This window comes from Dasypus novemcinctus, chromosome 10 (assembly GCF_030445035.2).
Source record: "Dasypus novemcinctus isolate mDasNov1 chromosome 10, mDasNov1.1.hap2, whole genome shotgun sequence".
NCBI lineage: Eukaryota > Metazoa > Chordata > Mammalia > Cingulata > Dasypodidae > Dasypus > Dasypus novemcinctus.
Window position 1 is genome coordinate 23,661,880 of NC_080682.1, and position 15,070 is coordinate 23,676,949.

General features: G+C 33.2%; 1 protein-coding gene and 2 non-coding genes across 3 annotated transcripts; 1 reads left to right on the forward strand and 2 right to left on the reverse strand.

Annotated features, from left to right (window-relative positions):
* Nucleotides 1-8,325: 8,325 nt before the first annotated feature.
* Nucleotides 8,326-8,432, reverse strand: LOC111762215 (U6 spliceosomal RNA). The gene has a single exon (XR_002795384.1). It is a non-coding gene; the product is annotated as a U6 spliceosomal RNA (small nuclear RNA).
* Nucleotides 8,433-10,027: 1,595 nt separating this feature from the next.
* Nucleotides 10,028-10,969, reverse strand: LOC101435533 (olfactory receptor 8K3-like). Its single transcript, XM_004484649.3, has one exon. The coding sequence runs from the start codon at nt 10,967-10,969 to the stop codon at nt 10,028-10,030; it is 942 nt and encodes a 313-aa protein (XP_004484706.3).
* Nucleotides 10,970-14,447: 3,478 nt separating this feature from the next.
* LOC111762216 (U6 spliceosomal RNA) lies at nt 14,448-14,554 on the forward strand. Its single transcript, XR_002795385.1, has one exon. It is a non-coding gene; the product is annotated as a U6 spliceosomal RNA (small nuclear RNA).
* The last annotated feature ends 516 nt before the right edge of the window (nt 14,555-15,070 follow it).

Below are 15,070 nucleotides of genomic sequence, written 5' to 3' on the forward strand. Positions count from 1 at the left end.
TAGCAGATTTCACTTATCTATTTTTTTAATGGAAGATACTCATTATCCTTCAATTTTCATCTGTCAACACCACTAAAACATAAAGCTTTAATGAACAACCTTGACTTTGTCCGCTTAGAATTCTGTGAACACAATTCTCTGTGATATACATATCATATTTCTGCCTCTGTTTGTGTGTGCGTGTGGAGATATAGATATAGATATGCAGAGACACAAATAATTACCTACACAGATATACCTATAAATATGCATATATATGTATATTTTCATAGGTATGTATTTATGTATATGTAAAAAAATTTATACACACAAACACAAATCAGTAGTGACATATCTTGTTAAAAGGATATTCAGTATGACATTAAATTTTGTTAACTATTTCAGATTGATGGTACCAATATAGTCTTCCAACAGTAAATATATGAAGTTTTCTGGTTCTTAACACCCAAGAAAGGTATCTGAATTATGTCCTTCTTGTAAATGAGAATTTATGATGAATTATTTAGCTTTCATCTGTGTTACAATATTGCTTCTCTTTTCTCTCCAAGTTGCCCTTGGCTAACATTTTATGTATGTGTTAACTGTAGGTCTGTTTCTTTTGTCATTTCTTTTTCTCTTGTGTTTGGTTGAATATCTTGATATATTTAGTAATTGAAAAAAATCACCTCTATGAGCTATGATTGGAAATAATAAATTTCACATATCTAAATTATAAATTAAATCAATTTTATCGTATTTACACACCTGTAAAACCATCAAACAATCATAATAATGAAAATATATATTACCACCAACGTTTCTTAGTATCCCTACTAAATGCCTCCTTTTTATACATTCTGCTACAGGCATCCAGGAAACTAAGACAATATGGATGTACTACAGTTTGTTTAATGATTTGTTCCTGGAATGATTTATGAAGTATTTACAGGTTTTCGCTATTATAAATAAACCTCTGAACATTCACATAATGTTTATTATAAAAACATTGGTTATTTATCTGGGATAAATGCCCAAGAGTGCAATTGATGGGCTGGCTTAATTTTGATGAAGACAAATATATCAGTTTGTCCTGTTATGGATGCCCTTTTGACATCATGCCTATGAACTCTTTCCCTATCCCTAGATCCTGAAATTTTCATTTTTGTCTATGTTTTTGTCTAAAAGTCTTGTACCTTAACATTTTTCATTGAAGTCATGATCTTTTGGAGCTAGCTTTTGTATAAGGTTTAATAAGCAAGTGTTGTATTTTGTTTATCTTGTGTGCACCCCTCTTGCTAAGTTCACTTTTTAGTTCTAGTAATTTTTTGTTGATTTCAATATATTTTCTACTTACACAATCATGACATTTTTAATTAAAAAAATAATTTATTTTTTATCTGGATGCTTCTATCCAGTTTTTCTTGCCCTAGTGTAGTTTTACTACAATCTCAAATACAATGTCAAATAGAATTGGTTAAGAAAAGACCTCTTTGTTTGGTCCTAATATTAGTGGAAATGTTTTCAACCATTCACTATTACCTATGATATCAGATGTAGGTTTTCACGAATGCCTCTTATTGGTTTAAGGTAGTTCTATTTTAATACTTGTTTGGACATGCCATATTGTTTGGTTTTTTAAAATATATTTTTTAAATTAGATTTTAAAAAATATTCTTTGTTTTATTTTTTAAAAGATACTTAGATGACCTAAATGTTAGGTAAAAATATAGTGGATTCCCATATGCCCTCCTCCCTTTACCTCCCACATTTTCCCACATTAACAACATCCTTCATTAGCATGGTAGATTCATCACAATTGATGAAAACATTTTGGTGCATTGCCACTAAGCATGAGTTATAGTTTACATTGTAGTTTATATTCTCTCCCACACAATTTTGTAGGCTCTGACAAGATATGTAATGGTGCTTATCTGTCATAATATCATTTAGGACAATTCCAAAGTCCTAAAAATGCCTCCATATAAAACTTGTTTTTCCCTCTCCCTGCCCTCAGAACCTCCAGTGGATAATGCCTCCACAGCAGTGATATAATTTTTTCCATTGCTAGAACCACAGTAAGTCTATAATAGAATACTAGTAAGTCTACCTTAATCCATAGTTTATTCCCCAATCCTGAGGGTTCTAGAATGTTCTATTTTAGTTTTTTAGTGAAGGGAATAATATTAATTGACTTTGAATGTTAAACCTACTGTGTAATCCTGTTGAATTATTGTTTTTACATATTGCTAGTTTCAATTTGCTAAAATTATGGTTAAATTTTCATAAAAGTTCATCACTGTTATTTCTCTATTGTTGAGCTATAATGGCTTTGCTTTTAATGCCATGGTAAAGCTCTCCTCAAAAAGACAATTAGGGAATATAACTTCCTCTTCATTTTTCTGGAACAATTTGTTCAGAATTGTTTTGCTGTGTTTTTTTTTTTTTTTTTTAATTTTGCCCTAAACATGTAGTAGAGTTACTCAATCAAGATGCCTGGATGTGAATTTTAAATGTTTGCAGGATTATTTTTATAAAATTTTAAATTTTCTTATCCTCTTTGTCTATCAGCTATTTCTAGTGTGTTTCTTAGGTTCCATATAGATAGAAATACATCACACTCTTCTTTTTATGGTGCTTATTGAAAACAAAATTGTCTATTTTTCTTAGACACCATCATTGTGCCTAAAATTACATTTTAGTTTTTATTATTCAAAGTGTTTATTCAGTTTTCAAACTCATTTCAATATAATATATTAGATATTAGTATTTAAGACAGCCTATCAAAAATATCAGTAATATACCAATTAATGATTATCTAATTTTTCTTTCCTATGAAAAAATCATTAACATTTTGATATAACTTGTACTTCTACTTAAAAATGAAGTAGTGACTTTTAAAAATAAGAACAAGGCCTAGAGCAGCATTGTGCCTGGGAATTTCCTCTTGTCAGCCTTCATGTTACTCAAATGTGGCCAGTCTCAAAGCCAAACTCAGCATGTAAATGCAATGCCTCCCCCCAGCGTGGGACATGACATCCGGGGATGAGCCTCCCTGGCACCGAGGGACCACTATCAACTACCAACTGATGATGCAACTGGAAAATGACCTTATACGGAAGGTTCAATGCGGATCAGCAGAATATCCCTGTCTACATAAAATAACATGACTTTAAAATGCTGTTTGACCTAATGTAAGGGGGAAATGGAAAGGAGAAATGAGTTTATATGGCTACGAGTCTCTAAAAAAGAGTCTGGAGGCTGTCAGAAGGATTGCCCTTATGCACAACTGAGCAGAGTCTGAGAGACAGATAAAGCAGATACAACCCCCAGGTATTGGTTCCTTTGAGGGCTAAAGAGACCCATGGGAGTTATGGTCATGGCCGATGGGGTTAACTACCAGGTCAGATGGCCCCTCTTTGGAAATGGTGTTTATATGTGATGAATCTGGACTCAGATGGGATCTCTCTTCATAAGACTTTCATGCTAATGTGCTGGAGGTGCAGTTAGTGTTGGGGTTTAAGATATATTTAGGGGATTTGAATCTCTGGACTGACAATGTGATAGCCAGGTTCTGAGCCTCAACAGACTCCAGCACCTACAATCTGATTTATTGGACTTACCACACTCAGCTAAGATGGAGTTGAAGAAGGACAACCACCACACCATGGAGCCTAGAGTGATTACAACTGAAAGTGGGAGGATTGCATCCAGCATCCATGTGGAATCTGAGCCTCCTCTTGACATAGAGGTGCAATGGACACAACCAATCCAATATCCACATAGAAGAGGTGGCATTGGATTGGGAAAAGTGGACATGGTGGCTGATGGGTATGGGGAAAGGCAGGAAGAGATGAGAGGTGAAGGCGTCTTTGGGACATGGAGCTGCCCTGGATGGTGCTTCAGGGGCAATCATTGGACATTGTAAATCCTCACAGGGCCCACTGGATGGAATGGAGAAGAGTATGGGACATGATGTGGACCATTGACCATGAGGTGCAGAGGTGCCCAAAGATGTACTTACCAAATGCAATGGATGTGTCATGATGATGGGAACGAGTGTTGCTGGGGGGGGGGGGGGGGGAGAGGTGGGGTGGGGGGGGGGTTGAATGGGACTTCATATATATATTTTTAATGTAATATTATTACAAAGTCAATAAAAAATAAAATAAAATAAAATGAGCTCAGTGATTCTTTAAAATATTTACTTTTCACTGTATCTATTTTTTATTTTTAAAATAGATTTATAGAGATATAATTCACATACAATTCACCCATTTAAAATGTGCAATTAAATGGCATTTAGTTGCTTCACAGATATTTGAAACCATGGACACCATCAATTTTGGAACATTTCATCATCTCAAAAGAAAGCAATGCCCTCCCTGACTTCCCCTCAACCTGCAGCCAACCCTAAGCAACCACTAATCTGCTTTCTCTCTCTTTAGATTTCCCTATTCTGTATTTTACTTTAAAGGAATCATATAGTATGTGGGCTTTTGTAAATGGCTTCTCAGCAGAATGTTTTCAAGGTCCATCCAGACCCATTTGTCTTTCAATGCTCATGTAGGTTGTTTCCATCTTTTGACTATTATGAATAATGTTGTTTTAACATTTGTGAACAAGGTTTTGCATGGACATATATTTCCATTTCTCTTGGGTATGTACTTAGGAGTGGAATTGCTGGATTATATAATTACATGCTTGATCATTTCAGGAACTACCAGATTGTTTTCCAAGTAGCTATGCTATTTTAGATTCCTGCCATCAGTGCATGGGGATTCCAGTTTCTCCCTATCCTTGTAAATACTTATTATTATCTGACTTCATTATTTGTTGTTGTTAGAATCTGTAGCTTGTATTAGCCAAAGGGGTGCTGATGCAAAATACCAAAAATATGTTGGCTTTTATAAAGGGCATTTATTTGGAGAAGAAGCTCACAGTTGCAAGGACCTCAAGGTATCATAAGAGGTATTTCCTCACCCAAAGTCTGTTGCTACATTGCCACTTGTTGAAGCAAGATAGTGAGCTATGTCTGCAAGGGTTTAGCCTTCCTCTCCCTCTAAGGGCTCTGTGATCCCAGCTCCTTCTGATCTAAGCTGTAGGTGGTAGGGTTTCTTTCTTTCCAGGCTCAGCTGCTCTGTTCTCTTCACAAGATCAGCTGTAAATTCTCAGGCAAATGACTCATCTGTCTTCCCACCCCACAGGATCCTCTTCCACATCTATGGAGTTCCCTCTCTTCCTCTGTGTATCTATTTCTCTCCCTTCTTTATTGAGTATATATGTATATAGTGGGATAGGGTCTCAAACTGAGTCACCCAAATAACATGGAGGAATAAAAGACTGAATTTTAACATAATTTAATCAAAGGCATATCAGCTGAATCTAATAAAATCAAAAGGTATCACACCCAGAGGAATAGACCAGTTTACAAAAAATCAAATATCTATTTTTTTAAATTCATGTCAAACTGCTAATAAGTTTACAGAAATATCATGCATAAAATATATAAAAATATATGAATTACTGTAAAACATTTGTTATAATTCATAAAAGAATAAAATATATATGAATTAGTGTAAAACATTTGTTATAATTCATAAAAGAATATTTTTATAATTGTACTGTTTGGTATGGTCCATATTTTATTTTGTTGTTCAGTTCTTTATTTTTTCCTGTAATTTTTATTATAGTAACATATATACAACCTAAAATTTCTCCTTTTAGCAATATTCACATATATTATTTAGTGCTGTTAATTACATTCACAATCTTGTGCTACCATCGCCACCACACATTACCAAAACTTTATTATCAACACAAATAGAAATTCTGTGTAATTGAAGCATTTACTACCATTCCTATCCCCAATGCAACTCCTGTTTACCTATTTTCTAAATTCTGACTCTATGAGTTTGCTTATTCTAATTATTTAATATCAATGAGATGAAAAAATATTTGTACCTTTGTGCCTGGCTTATTTCACTCAAGATGACATCTTCAAGGTCATCCATGTTGTTAATATTCCATTGTATGCCTTTACCATGTTTTGTTTATCCACTCATTAGCTAATGGATACAGAGGTTGTTTCCATCTTTTGGCAATTGTTTATAATACCACTATAAACTTCAGTGTGCAAATATCTGTCCCAGTCCCTGGTTTCAATTCTTTGGGGGTCTGTAACAGGTAGTAGTATTGTTGGTTCATATTTTAATGCTTTATTTAGCTTTCTGAGGAGTTGCCAAAATTTCTTTGACAGCAGCTGCACAATTTTACATTCCCACCAGCAATGAATGAGTGTTCACATTTCTTCACATCTCTCCAATGTTAATAGTAGCCATTCTAGTGGGTGTGAAATGGTATCTCATTGGGATTTTGATTTGTATTCCCTAATAGCTAATGATGTTGAGCATATTTTCATGTGCTTTTTAGTTATTTGTATATCCTTCTTGGAGAAATGTCTAATCAAATCTTTTACCCACTTTTTTATTTGGGATGCTTGTCTTTTTTGTTGTCATGTAAGATTTCTTGATAATTCTCAATGCTAAGCCTTTATTGGATATATGGTTTCCAAATTTTCTCTCATTGGGTAGGATATCTTTTCACTTTCATGCTTAAGTCCTTTGATGCACAAAAGTTTGTAATTTTGCTGAGGTCCCATTTATCTGTTTTTCCCTTTGTTGCTCAGATCCTGAAGAGGTTTCTCTACATTTTCTTCTAGGAATTTTATAATTGTGGTTCTTATATTTAGGATCTTGACCCATTTTTAGTTAATTTTTGTATATGGTATGAGTTGGAGGCCATCCTTCATTCTTTTGCATGTGGATAGCCTGTTCTTCCAACCTCATTTGTTGAAGAGACTATTCTTTGCCAATTGAGTGGACTTGGCAGCCTTGACAAAATACAGTTGGCCAGAGATGTCAGGGTCCATTTCTGAAATTTCAGTTCTATTCCATTGTTCTATAAATCTGTTCTTGTGCCAAGACAATGTTATTTTTAACACTGTGATTTTGTGATAAATTTTAATGTCAGGAATCTGAATCCTCCAACTCCATTCTTCCTTTTCAACATGGTTTGTCTCTTAAGACCTGCTTATCCTTCCAAATAAATTTGATGGCTTTTCCGTTTCTGCAAAGTAGGCTATTGGGATTTTGATTGGGATTGCATTAGATCTATAAATCATATTGGGTAAAATTGACATTTTAACAATATTTAAATGATGCCTGAGCTGGCAGGTGTGATTCCAGGGACCTGTGGGAAGAAGCAGAGTGGGGCAGGGGACGAGAAGAATGGAGACAAGACAGGATTCTGATCAAGTCTTGTTTATTGGGGGTAAAACATGGGGATATATAGAGAGGGAAGGGAACGTGTACATAGGTGATAGGCTGGTCTTGTGGGTGGCAGACGTCCAAGGAGAGGATTGGCCAACAGTTCACACTGGGTCTGCGGAGTTTCGCGCCTTGTGCATGCATATTGCTGTGGTCACCTGAGTAGTGGCAGGAGGGGGAGAACAAAGAAGCAGGGAGGAGAAGAATAAGGAAATGACAGGGCAGATTTGTGAACTCCGCCATGTTGTGAGAGGCTGTAAACAGACCTCACAGCGGTGGCTCCCCACAAAATGAGCATGAAATGCCCCTACATTTTATTTGATCTTTTTTCATTTACGTTAGCAAAGTTTTGTACATCCTTTGATAAATTCATTCCTAGATATTAGAATCTTTTAGGTGCTATTGTAATGGAATTTTTTCTTGATTTTCTTTTCAGATTTTCCATTACTGGTGTTTAGAAACAGTAAGAATTTTACATGTTGATCTTGTACCCTGCCACTTCGCTGAATTCAGTTGTTAGCTCTAGCAGCATTGTGTAATTTGGGAGAACTTTATATATTAATATTTCTTTTGCATATAGTGAAAATTTTGCATCTTCCTATAGAATTTGAATGTTATTTTTTCTTTTACTTACCTAGCCATTCTGACTAGAACTTCCAGTACAATTTGAATAACAATGGTGACAGTGGCCATCCTTCTCCTGTTCCAGATCTTAGAAGAAAAACTTTCAGTCTTTCTGAGTAGGATATTAGCAGTGGGTTTTTATATATATTTCTTATCATGTTGAGGATGTTTCCTTATAATCCTATTTTTCTACATGTTTTTATCAGGAAAAAATGATGGATGTTGTTAAATACCTTTTCTGGGTCAATTGAGATGATCCAGTGGTTTTCTGCCTCCATTTTGTGAATGTTATATGTTACATTAATTGATTTTTCATTTGTTGAACCATTCTTACATACCTGGAATAAATCCCACTTTATGCAAGTATATAATTGTCTCAATGTGATGTTAGATTTTAAAAAATATAGAGCACTTCATTAATTTGTATGTCATCCTTGCACAGGGGCCATAATAATCTTCTCTGTATCATTCCAATTTTAATATATGTGCTGCTTTAGTGACCACCATCTCAATAATTTTTTTTCTCTTTTTTTATCATTTGAAGGTTAAGACATGTAAACATGTTTTTGTATATTAGGTTAATTTGTTATATTTATTCTCAATATATTTGGTCAAACACAGACATTAGAGCATTTTACCTTCTTCTATTATAAATCATAAATATTTTTAACAAAACTCACAAGCAAAAGATAAAAGAAAACTTTAAAATTTCTTACTCTCAGCAGCCTCCATTAACTAATAATATTATTTACTGTATATATGCCCAGAATACTTACTCTGGGAAACAAAAGAAGCTCTGCATATTTACATGTACATTTAGATATATGATTTATATTTATGTAATTTATAAAAATAATTAGAAGTCAATTAATAAATATATGACCATATGAATATACTGTTTACTTTATTCTAATTAGTTATTTTTCATTCAAATTTCATTGACTACACAAAGGATTTTATTTTATGATGAGGAATAAGCAAACAGTCCAATCACTATATGATGTAAATAAAATTCTTTGAACACTAAAATTAATAAAAATTGAAAAAACTCTGAAGTAAATTTAGGTAGAAATATGGAACAAATATATCTGGAAGACATCACAATCATCTAAATTACTACATACCATATACACCTTAACTAGCTATACTGTGTAGTCCAAACCATGGGTTTATCTCCTTTGCTTACATCTAGGAGGATTTTCAGATTTCTCAATGCAGTCAAACAATGGATACTAATCAAAAGATATTGCATATAAATATGAAAGAGTTCTGAGAAAAGTCAGCCTTATGAAAGAGAAAGAAACTCAAATCATAATGAAACAGATGTTTACACTTGGAAGCTTCTATCATTGACTTCAAAAATTGATGTTAATTGGTATATCAACTGGTATACACAAAGTTGATTGATTTAGACAAAATCAGATACTGAGAGGAATCTGCAGCTTGCTGATTACAAATTATATATTGAGCTAACAGATTTCCCAGGGCTCATATTTGAAGGTAAAGACACTGATGAGAAGCTAGTGGACCCCATGATTTGGAATAGGGATATTTTGTGAAAATTCAGATGACTGAGCACTTCAAATCATCATACCTCACACTGAGTCTCCTTGCAATCACAATAGATTCCAACTCCAAGATACCCCATAGAAGAATACAAAGGTTAAAAAATGAACAAAGTGTTTGCACAAACACATACATATGCATACACATGCAAGGGCACTGTAACATTTATTCTAAAGTGAGGTAATAGGTGAGTAAATATAGAGTCCTTGTAACTCCCTCTGTATACCTAATACTCTTCTCCAATTCCACTCAGCATACCCACTCTTTCTGATGCTTTTTTTTGTTTATAGACTTCTACAGTAGTCTACTGTATCACATACATTATTATATTTACAAGTCATTCATCCACCTCAAGGAAGAAATTTATTTTTACTGCTTTGTTCATTAATTTATTTAGAGCATTTAGAAGAGTAGCTGGTACATAGAAGGCAATCTGTGAACCTGTGTTGAATTAGTGTGTGATTGCTATCACACCTGCAGATATACAGAACAAGACTTAAAATCCATAACCTAATTGATAGGTACAGGGAACTTTAAGAAAATATATTGCATACTTTTTTCCAATTCTTATTTAAGGCATATTTTACATCTTTGTTTCTCAAGTTATAGATCAAGGGATTCAACATGGGAATAACCAATGTGTAAAATATGGAAGCCACTTTATCGGTGTCATAGGAATGACTAGACTGGGGCTGCACATACATAAATATTAAAGTCCCATAGAACACTACTACCACTGTTAGATGGGATCCACAGGTGGAAAAGGCCCTGTGTCTGCTCTCAGCTGAGTTCATTCTGAGAATGGCTCCAAGAATGAGCAGGTAAGACACAAGAACTATAAGGAGAGATGATATCAAATTAAAAACTGAGAATATCTGAATTATCAATTCAATTTCTTGTGTGTTTGAGCAGAGTAGGGATAACAAGGGGAGACTCTCACAGTAGAAATGACTGATGACATTGTAGCTGCAGAAGGATAAATTAAAAATCTTGATGGTGACAAGAAGGGAAATAAAGGTACTGTAGAGATAGGGGGTTACCACCAGTACCCAACATACCTTTTGTGACATGATGGTTGGGTAGAGCAGTGGGTTACAGATGGCTATGTAGCGGTCATAGGCCATTGCTGACAGAATAAAAAGTTCACTAATGATGAACATGATGAAAAATGCTAACTGAGTGGCACAAAAATGATAGGAGATTGTATTTTCATTCACAACAAAATTTACTAGCATTTTGGGTCCCACAGTTGTTGAGTAACCAAGATCGGTGAGAGCCAGGTGTCTGAGGAAAAAGTACATGGGGGTTTGTAGCTTGGAATCTATCTTGGAGAGGATGATCATGCCCAAGTTGCCCACCAATGAGATCACATAGACGATGAGGAACAGCCCAAATAATGGAGCCTGCAGCTCAGGGCGGTCTGTGATTCCCATGAGAATGAATTCCTTTGGCATTGTTAGATTGTGTTTGTCCATCAGCATCTATCAGGAAATCTATTCTGGATAGAGACAGCAACATAATATCTTTTGGATAGTGTCACATAGGAGATATTTTTATATACAAGGCAGTATGAATAAGTAAATTCAAATTTTCTAATTTTGAGATATGTTAACATAAACTCAGTACTCACAAATAAAACATACATATATAGAGATAAAGACATATACAGAGAGAGGTAGAGAAGATAGAGATAGAGAAAAAAAATTGTTATTAGCAATATGTATAATTATAATAAATTTTTTTCATTTATGACAATTGTCATTTATGACATTATGACATAATGACAATTACATGATGATATTTATGGTATTATAATTACATAATATGGCATGATGCATTTATCTACTATATAATAAAACTTTAATATACAAATTCCAAAAATATTGTGGAAACATTTAGAACCCATTGGTACTACATAGTCTTATGAAACATGTTACAGGTTGAAACAATTAATGCACATAATAGGTATATGGCATGTATGGCTAAGATAAAGAAACTCTCATAGATCACATTTGGGATCACTTATCTTTAAACAGGGAAACATCCAGGAGATACAGAGAGATAGATAAAGTCTCTGTATACCACCATTTATTCCATATAAAAACTGGAACTTTGGAAATATGATGGAAATATTTTAAATCTCCTTAATCACATCTGCAAAATAAATACTTCCTTGCAGGTTTGTGGGGAAGATGAGTGAGAATTAAATGTTTTAATGTGTTTGAGGTACCTGGAAGTAGCTCCCAAATATTAAATATATTGATTTTTAATTTAATTTAATTTTTAAGTGATGACAGTAATTCATTAGAAAAGAAATTATTTTATTATATTTATTTAAAGTCTATGATGTTGAATAGGTTGAGATGTTGTTTTCCATGTAACTGACCACAGCTTTCCTCCACTCTCACACAACATGACCAAAAAATTGGACCATCAATTGACTTTACTTAAAATATTTTAATATAACTTTGCTTAAATATAAATTTACTTAAAAGATTTCCTCCTCCTTTAGGGGCATTTTCATTTTAACTGATATAGGAAATTTGTTTGTTAAACCTCAAATATAGTTTCTTATTGAAGAACCTTAGATAAAATTAGGAAATTTGAGCAAGGGAGAAAGTGAAGACATTGGCATTGGTTTTTTCCTAATGAAGCTTCATAAAAAATTCCCTTTGATAAAAGAAAGCCTTTACTTTGTGGGAAAAATTAGGTTAAAATTTGATATAATAACAAACAACATAAAGGATTAGGTGGTCATAGATTACTTGTTATTTTAAATCTTTCTGCACATTAGGGCCACTCTGCACTATAATGCAGATAAATATAAATGTCATCAAATAAAAAATTATAAGTGTAAACCCAATAATTCACAGGTTTAAAAGCAAAACAGTACAAAATAAGGATGACAGATGATGATAAAAGAATTAGTGTTTTAAGTAATTATGACTATCAATACTTCCTTACTGAAGTATAATGAAAAAAGCAGTGCCAACAGGTTCTGAGTAGGCTCCAAGCAACTAAATAGAAAAATACAATTTATGATAATAAAGTGTAAAAACAATTCAGGATTACCATAATGATATCACACAAAACATTGCTTTAAGGCTGTGACTTTTTGATATATTATCTGGACCCCATGCATACACTTTCCTTATGTCAGAAACATCAAACTGAGCATCACTAGACTTTACACTTAGAAAAAAATATTGTCAGTGACTACTGTAAAAAACAATATAAATCTTGTTTAGTTGCAATGAGAAAACATTAAAGAAAAAATTTGCATTGTTTAGTTCAGATTTTCCTGTAAGTTAAGGGAAGAAAATAAGTTTCCTCTCACCAGCTTTGGAACTTTATAGAACACACCAATTCCTTTTTTTCCATTTTACTATCCTTGTTGACTATTTGATTCTTATTATTGATGTATCTTTTTTATATTCATCTCAATGTACATTTACTATTACATTAGTTATGGGAAGGGCACTGATGAGATTAGATCCAGGAATTGGCAAAAGAATTTGGAGAGACTCCAAATGAAGGACTGAATACCTTTGCCTTTAGAAATCTGTGAAAATCTTCTATTCCTGTTTCTTTAATTATGCTTTATTTGCTCTCAGTTTTGACTTCCATTATCATATACTTATTTATATAAAGCAAAAATATTCTGTAAGCAATATAATGATAATGTTTTCAAGATGTTCATGACAATGGAGCTTCACAACCAATACAAAAATGAAACCTTACAACCAAAGTGAAATTTGAAAAACAAATATGAAGAAAAAAGAAGAGAAGTCTTATTCTGCTCAGGCACTATTGTGTAATAGAATGCTTACAGAACTGAATCAAATCCTGATATTTTAATATGTTTTTGTCATTGAATAAAAGTGAGACCTTGAAAATGTGACTGAAACATTGTAGATAATGATAAAATATGACATCAGATGAAATTTTCTATCTTTTTACCTGTAATTAATCTTTTGTATTGACTCCCCCATGTGCTTCTTAACATGGCACAGTGAGAACAATTTATAGATTTCTTTTCTTCCTTTAGATTTTCCCTTAGGAGACATTAAGCAAATTGTTGATTTTCCTTGAAGCATTTGCAAGTTACACACAAAGCATTGGGCTGTCTAGTAATTGTTCAGGATAATTTGTGCTCACTAGTGAGCAAATATTAATTCATTTGTATCTGTATATATTTAATTATTTATTCATGTTTATTAATTTATTTCATGAGTACATATGTTTTACTTTTAGTTAACTTTCCCTTTTAACATGCAATGTTGGAAGGAAAATATTGTATCTAAAACACATGCTAGTCAATTTTCTTATTTCTACATTAAGGTTTTCATATGGATGACACTATGGAGAAGGGTTTAAACATGCCTTATTGAATTACTTAAATTTGAAAACAATAAGATTGCATTTTAAAAACAATTATTGTTTTGGTTTTTTAACCTTAGGACAGAAATTTACTATTCCTACTTCTCATTTCATGATTGTCCACCCTCTGTCTGTTTAGGGCTTCTCTTTTAACTTCTGTTTTATTTTACTTTCTTACAGTTCAATATTTCATGTTTTCCATTCTGTCCAAACCCTATGTCAATTCTTCTTTCACACCTCAACACATATTTTACTGTGTTTGTTATATGGCTTACATTATCTCAATATCCTTGTTAAAATGTAAGAATTTGTATGTATATGTTTTACTATGCATACATGATATTGTGTTATAATCTTATTTTTGCATTACTTTAACTATTTGAAAAGTATCCACATTGTGACACGTTTTTGCTTGCTTCTGCATTATGTTCCATAATACATCTAACAAATTTCACACATCTATTATTTAAAGGTATATTTTTTGTCTCCCATTTTCCACTATAACCAATGCAACTACAATTTATCATTTTCATGAACAGCATTGTCCTAGTCCCCTTAAAATACTGAGAACCAGTGCTTGCATTGGCAGCATGTACACTAAAATTGGAATAATATAGAGAAGATTAGCATGGCCCCTGCACAAGTGTGACACACAGATCTGTGAAATGTCCCATATTTTGTGTATAATACTGTGATCTGAACCTTTGTCTCCTTAACTGCTTTCCAGTGTTCCCATAATCCATCAACTTGTTACTTATACCTAAATAGCATTGTGTGCATTATAATGCTTTGCCAGTATTACTGCTTCTACCCTAATTTCCTCAACCAAGATGACCTTGGAAATTACCACTAGAAGCAAAGCTAGCTGATATAGGGAAAATATTCTCCTGTGGCATAAATTCTGTTACCAGAACAAGAAAGTAAGTTGCTTTAAATACATGGCACCTGATCAATCACAATATTTGTTTATTGAATTAGATTATATAGTGGCAGGTATAAGAGGAAGGTTTAACCTACTGACAAAATATACAGCAGGCCTCAAACTCACAATTTCCAATTACCTAATAACTGGAGATTTTAGGACAAATATCTGGGAAAATTTGCAACAGGGGAAAATGCAAGCAATCAGCACAGAATTTTTCATAGAGAATAATTTCTGGAAAAAGAAATTTGAAAGAAAGAAATATATTCCCTGA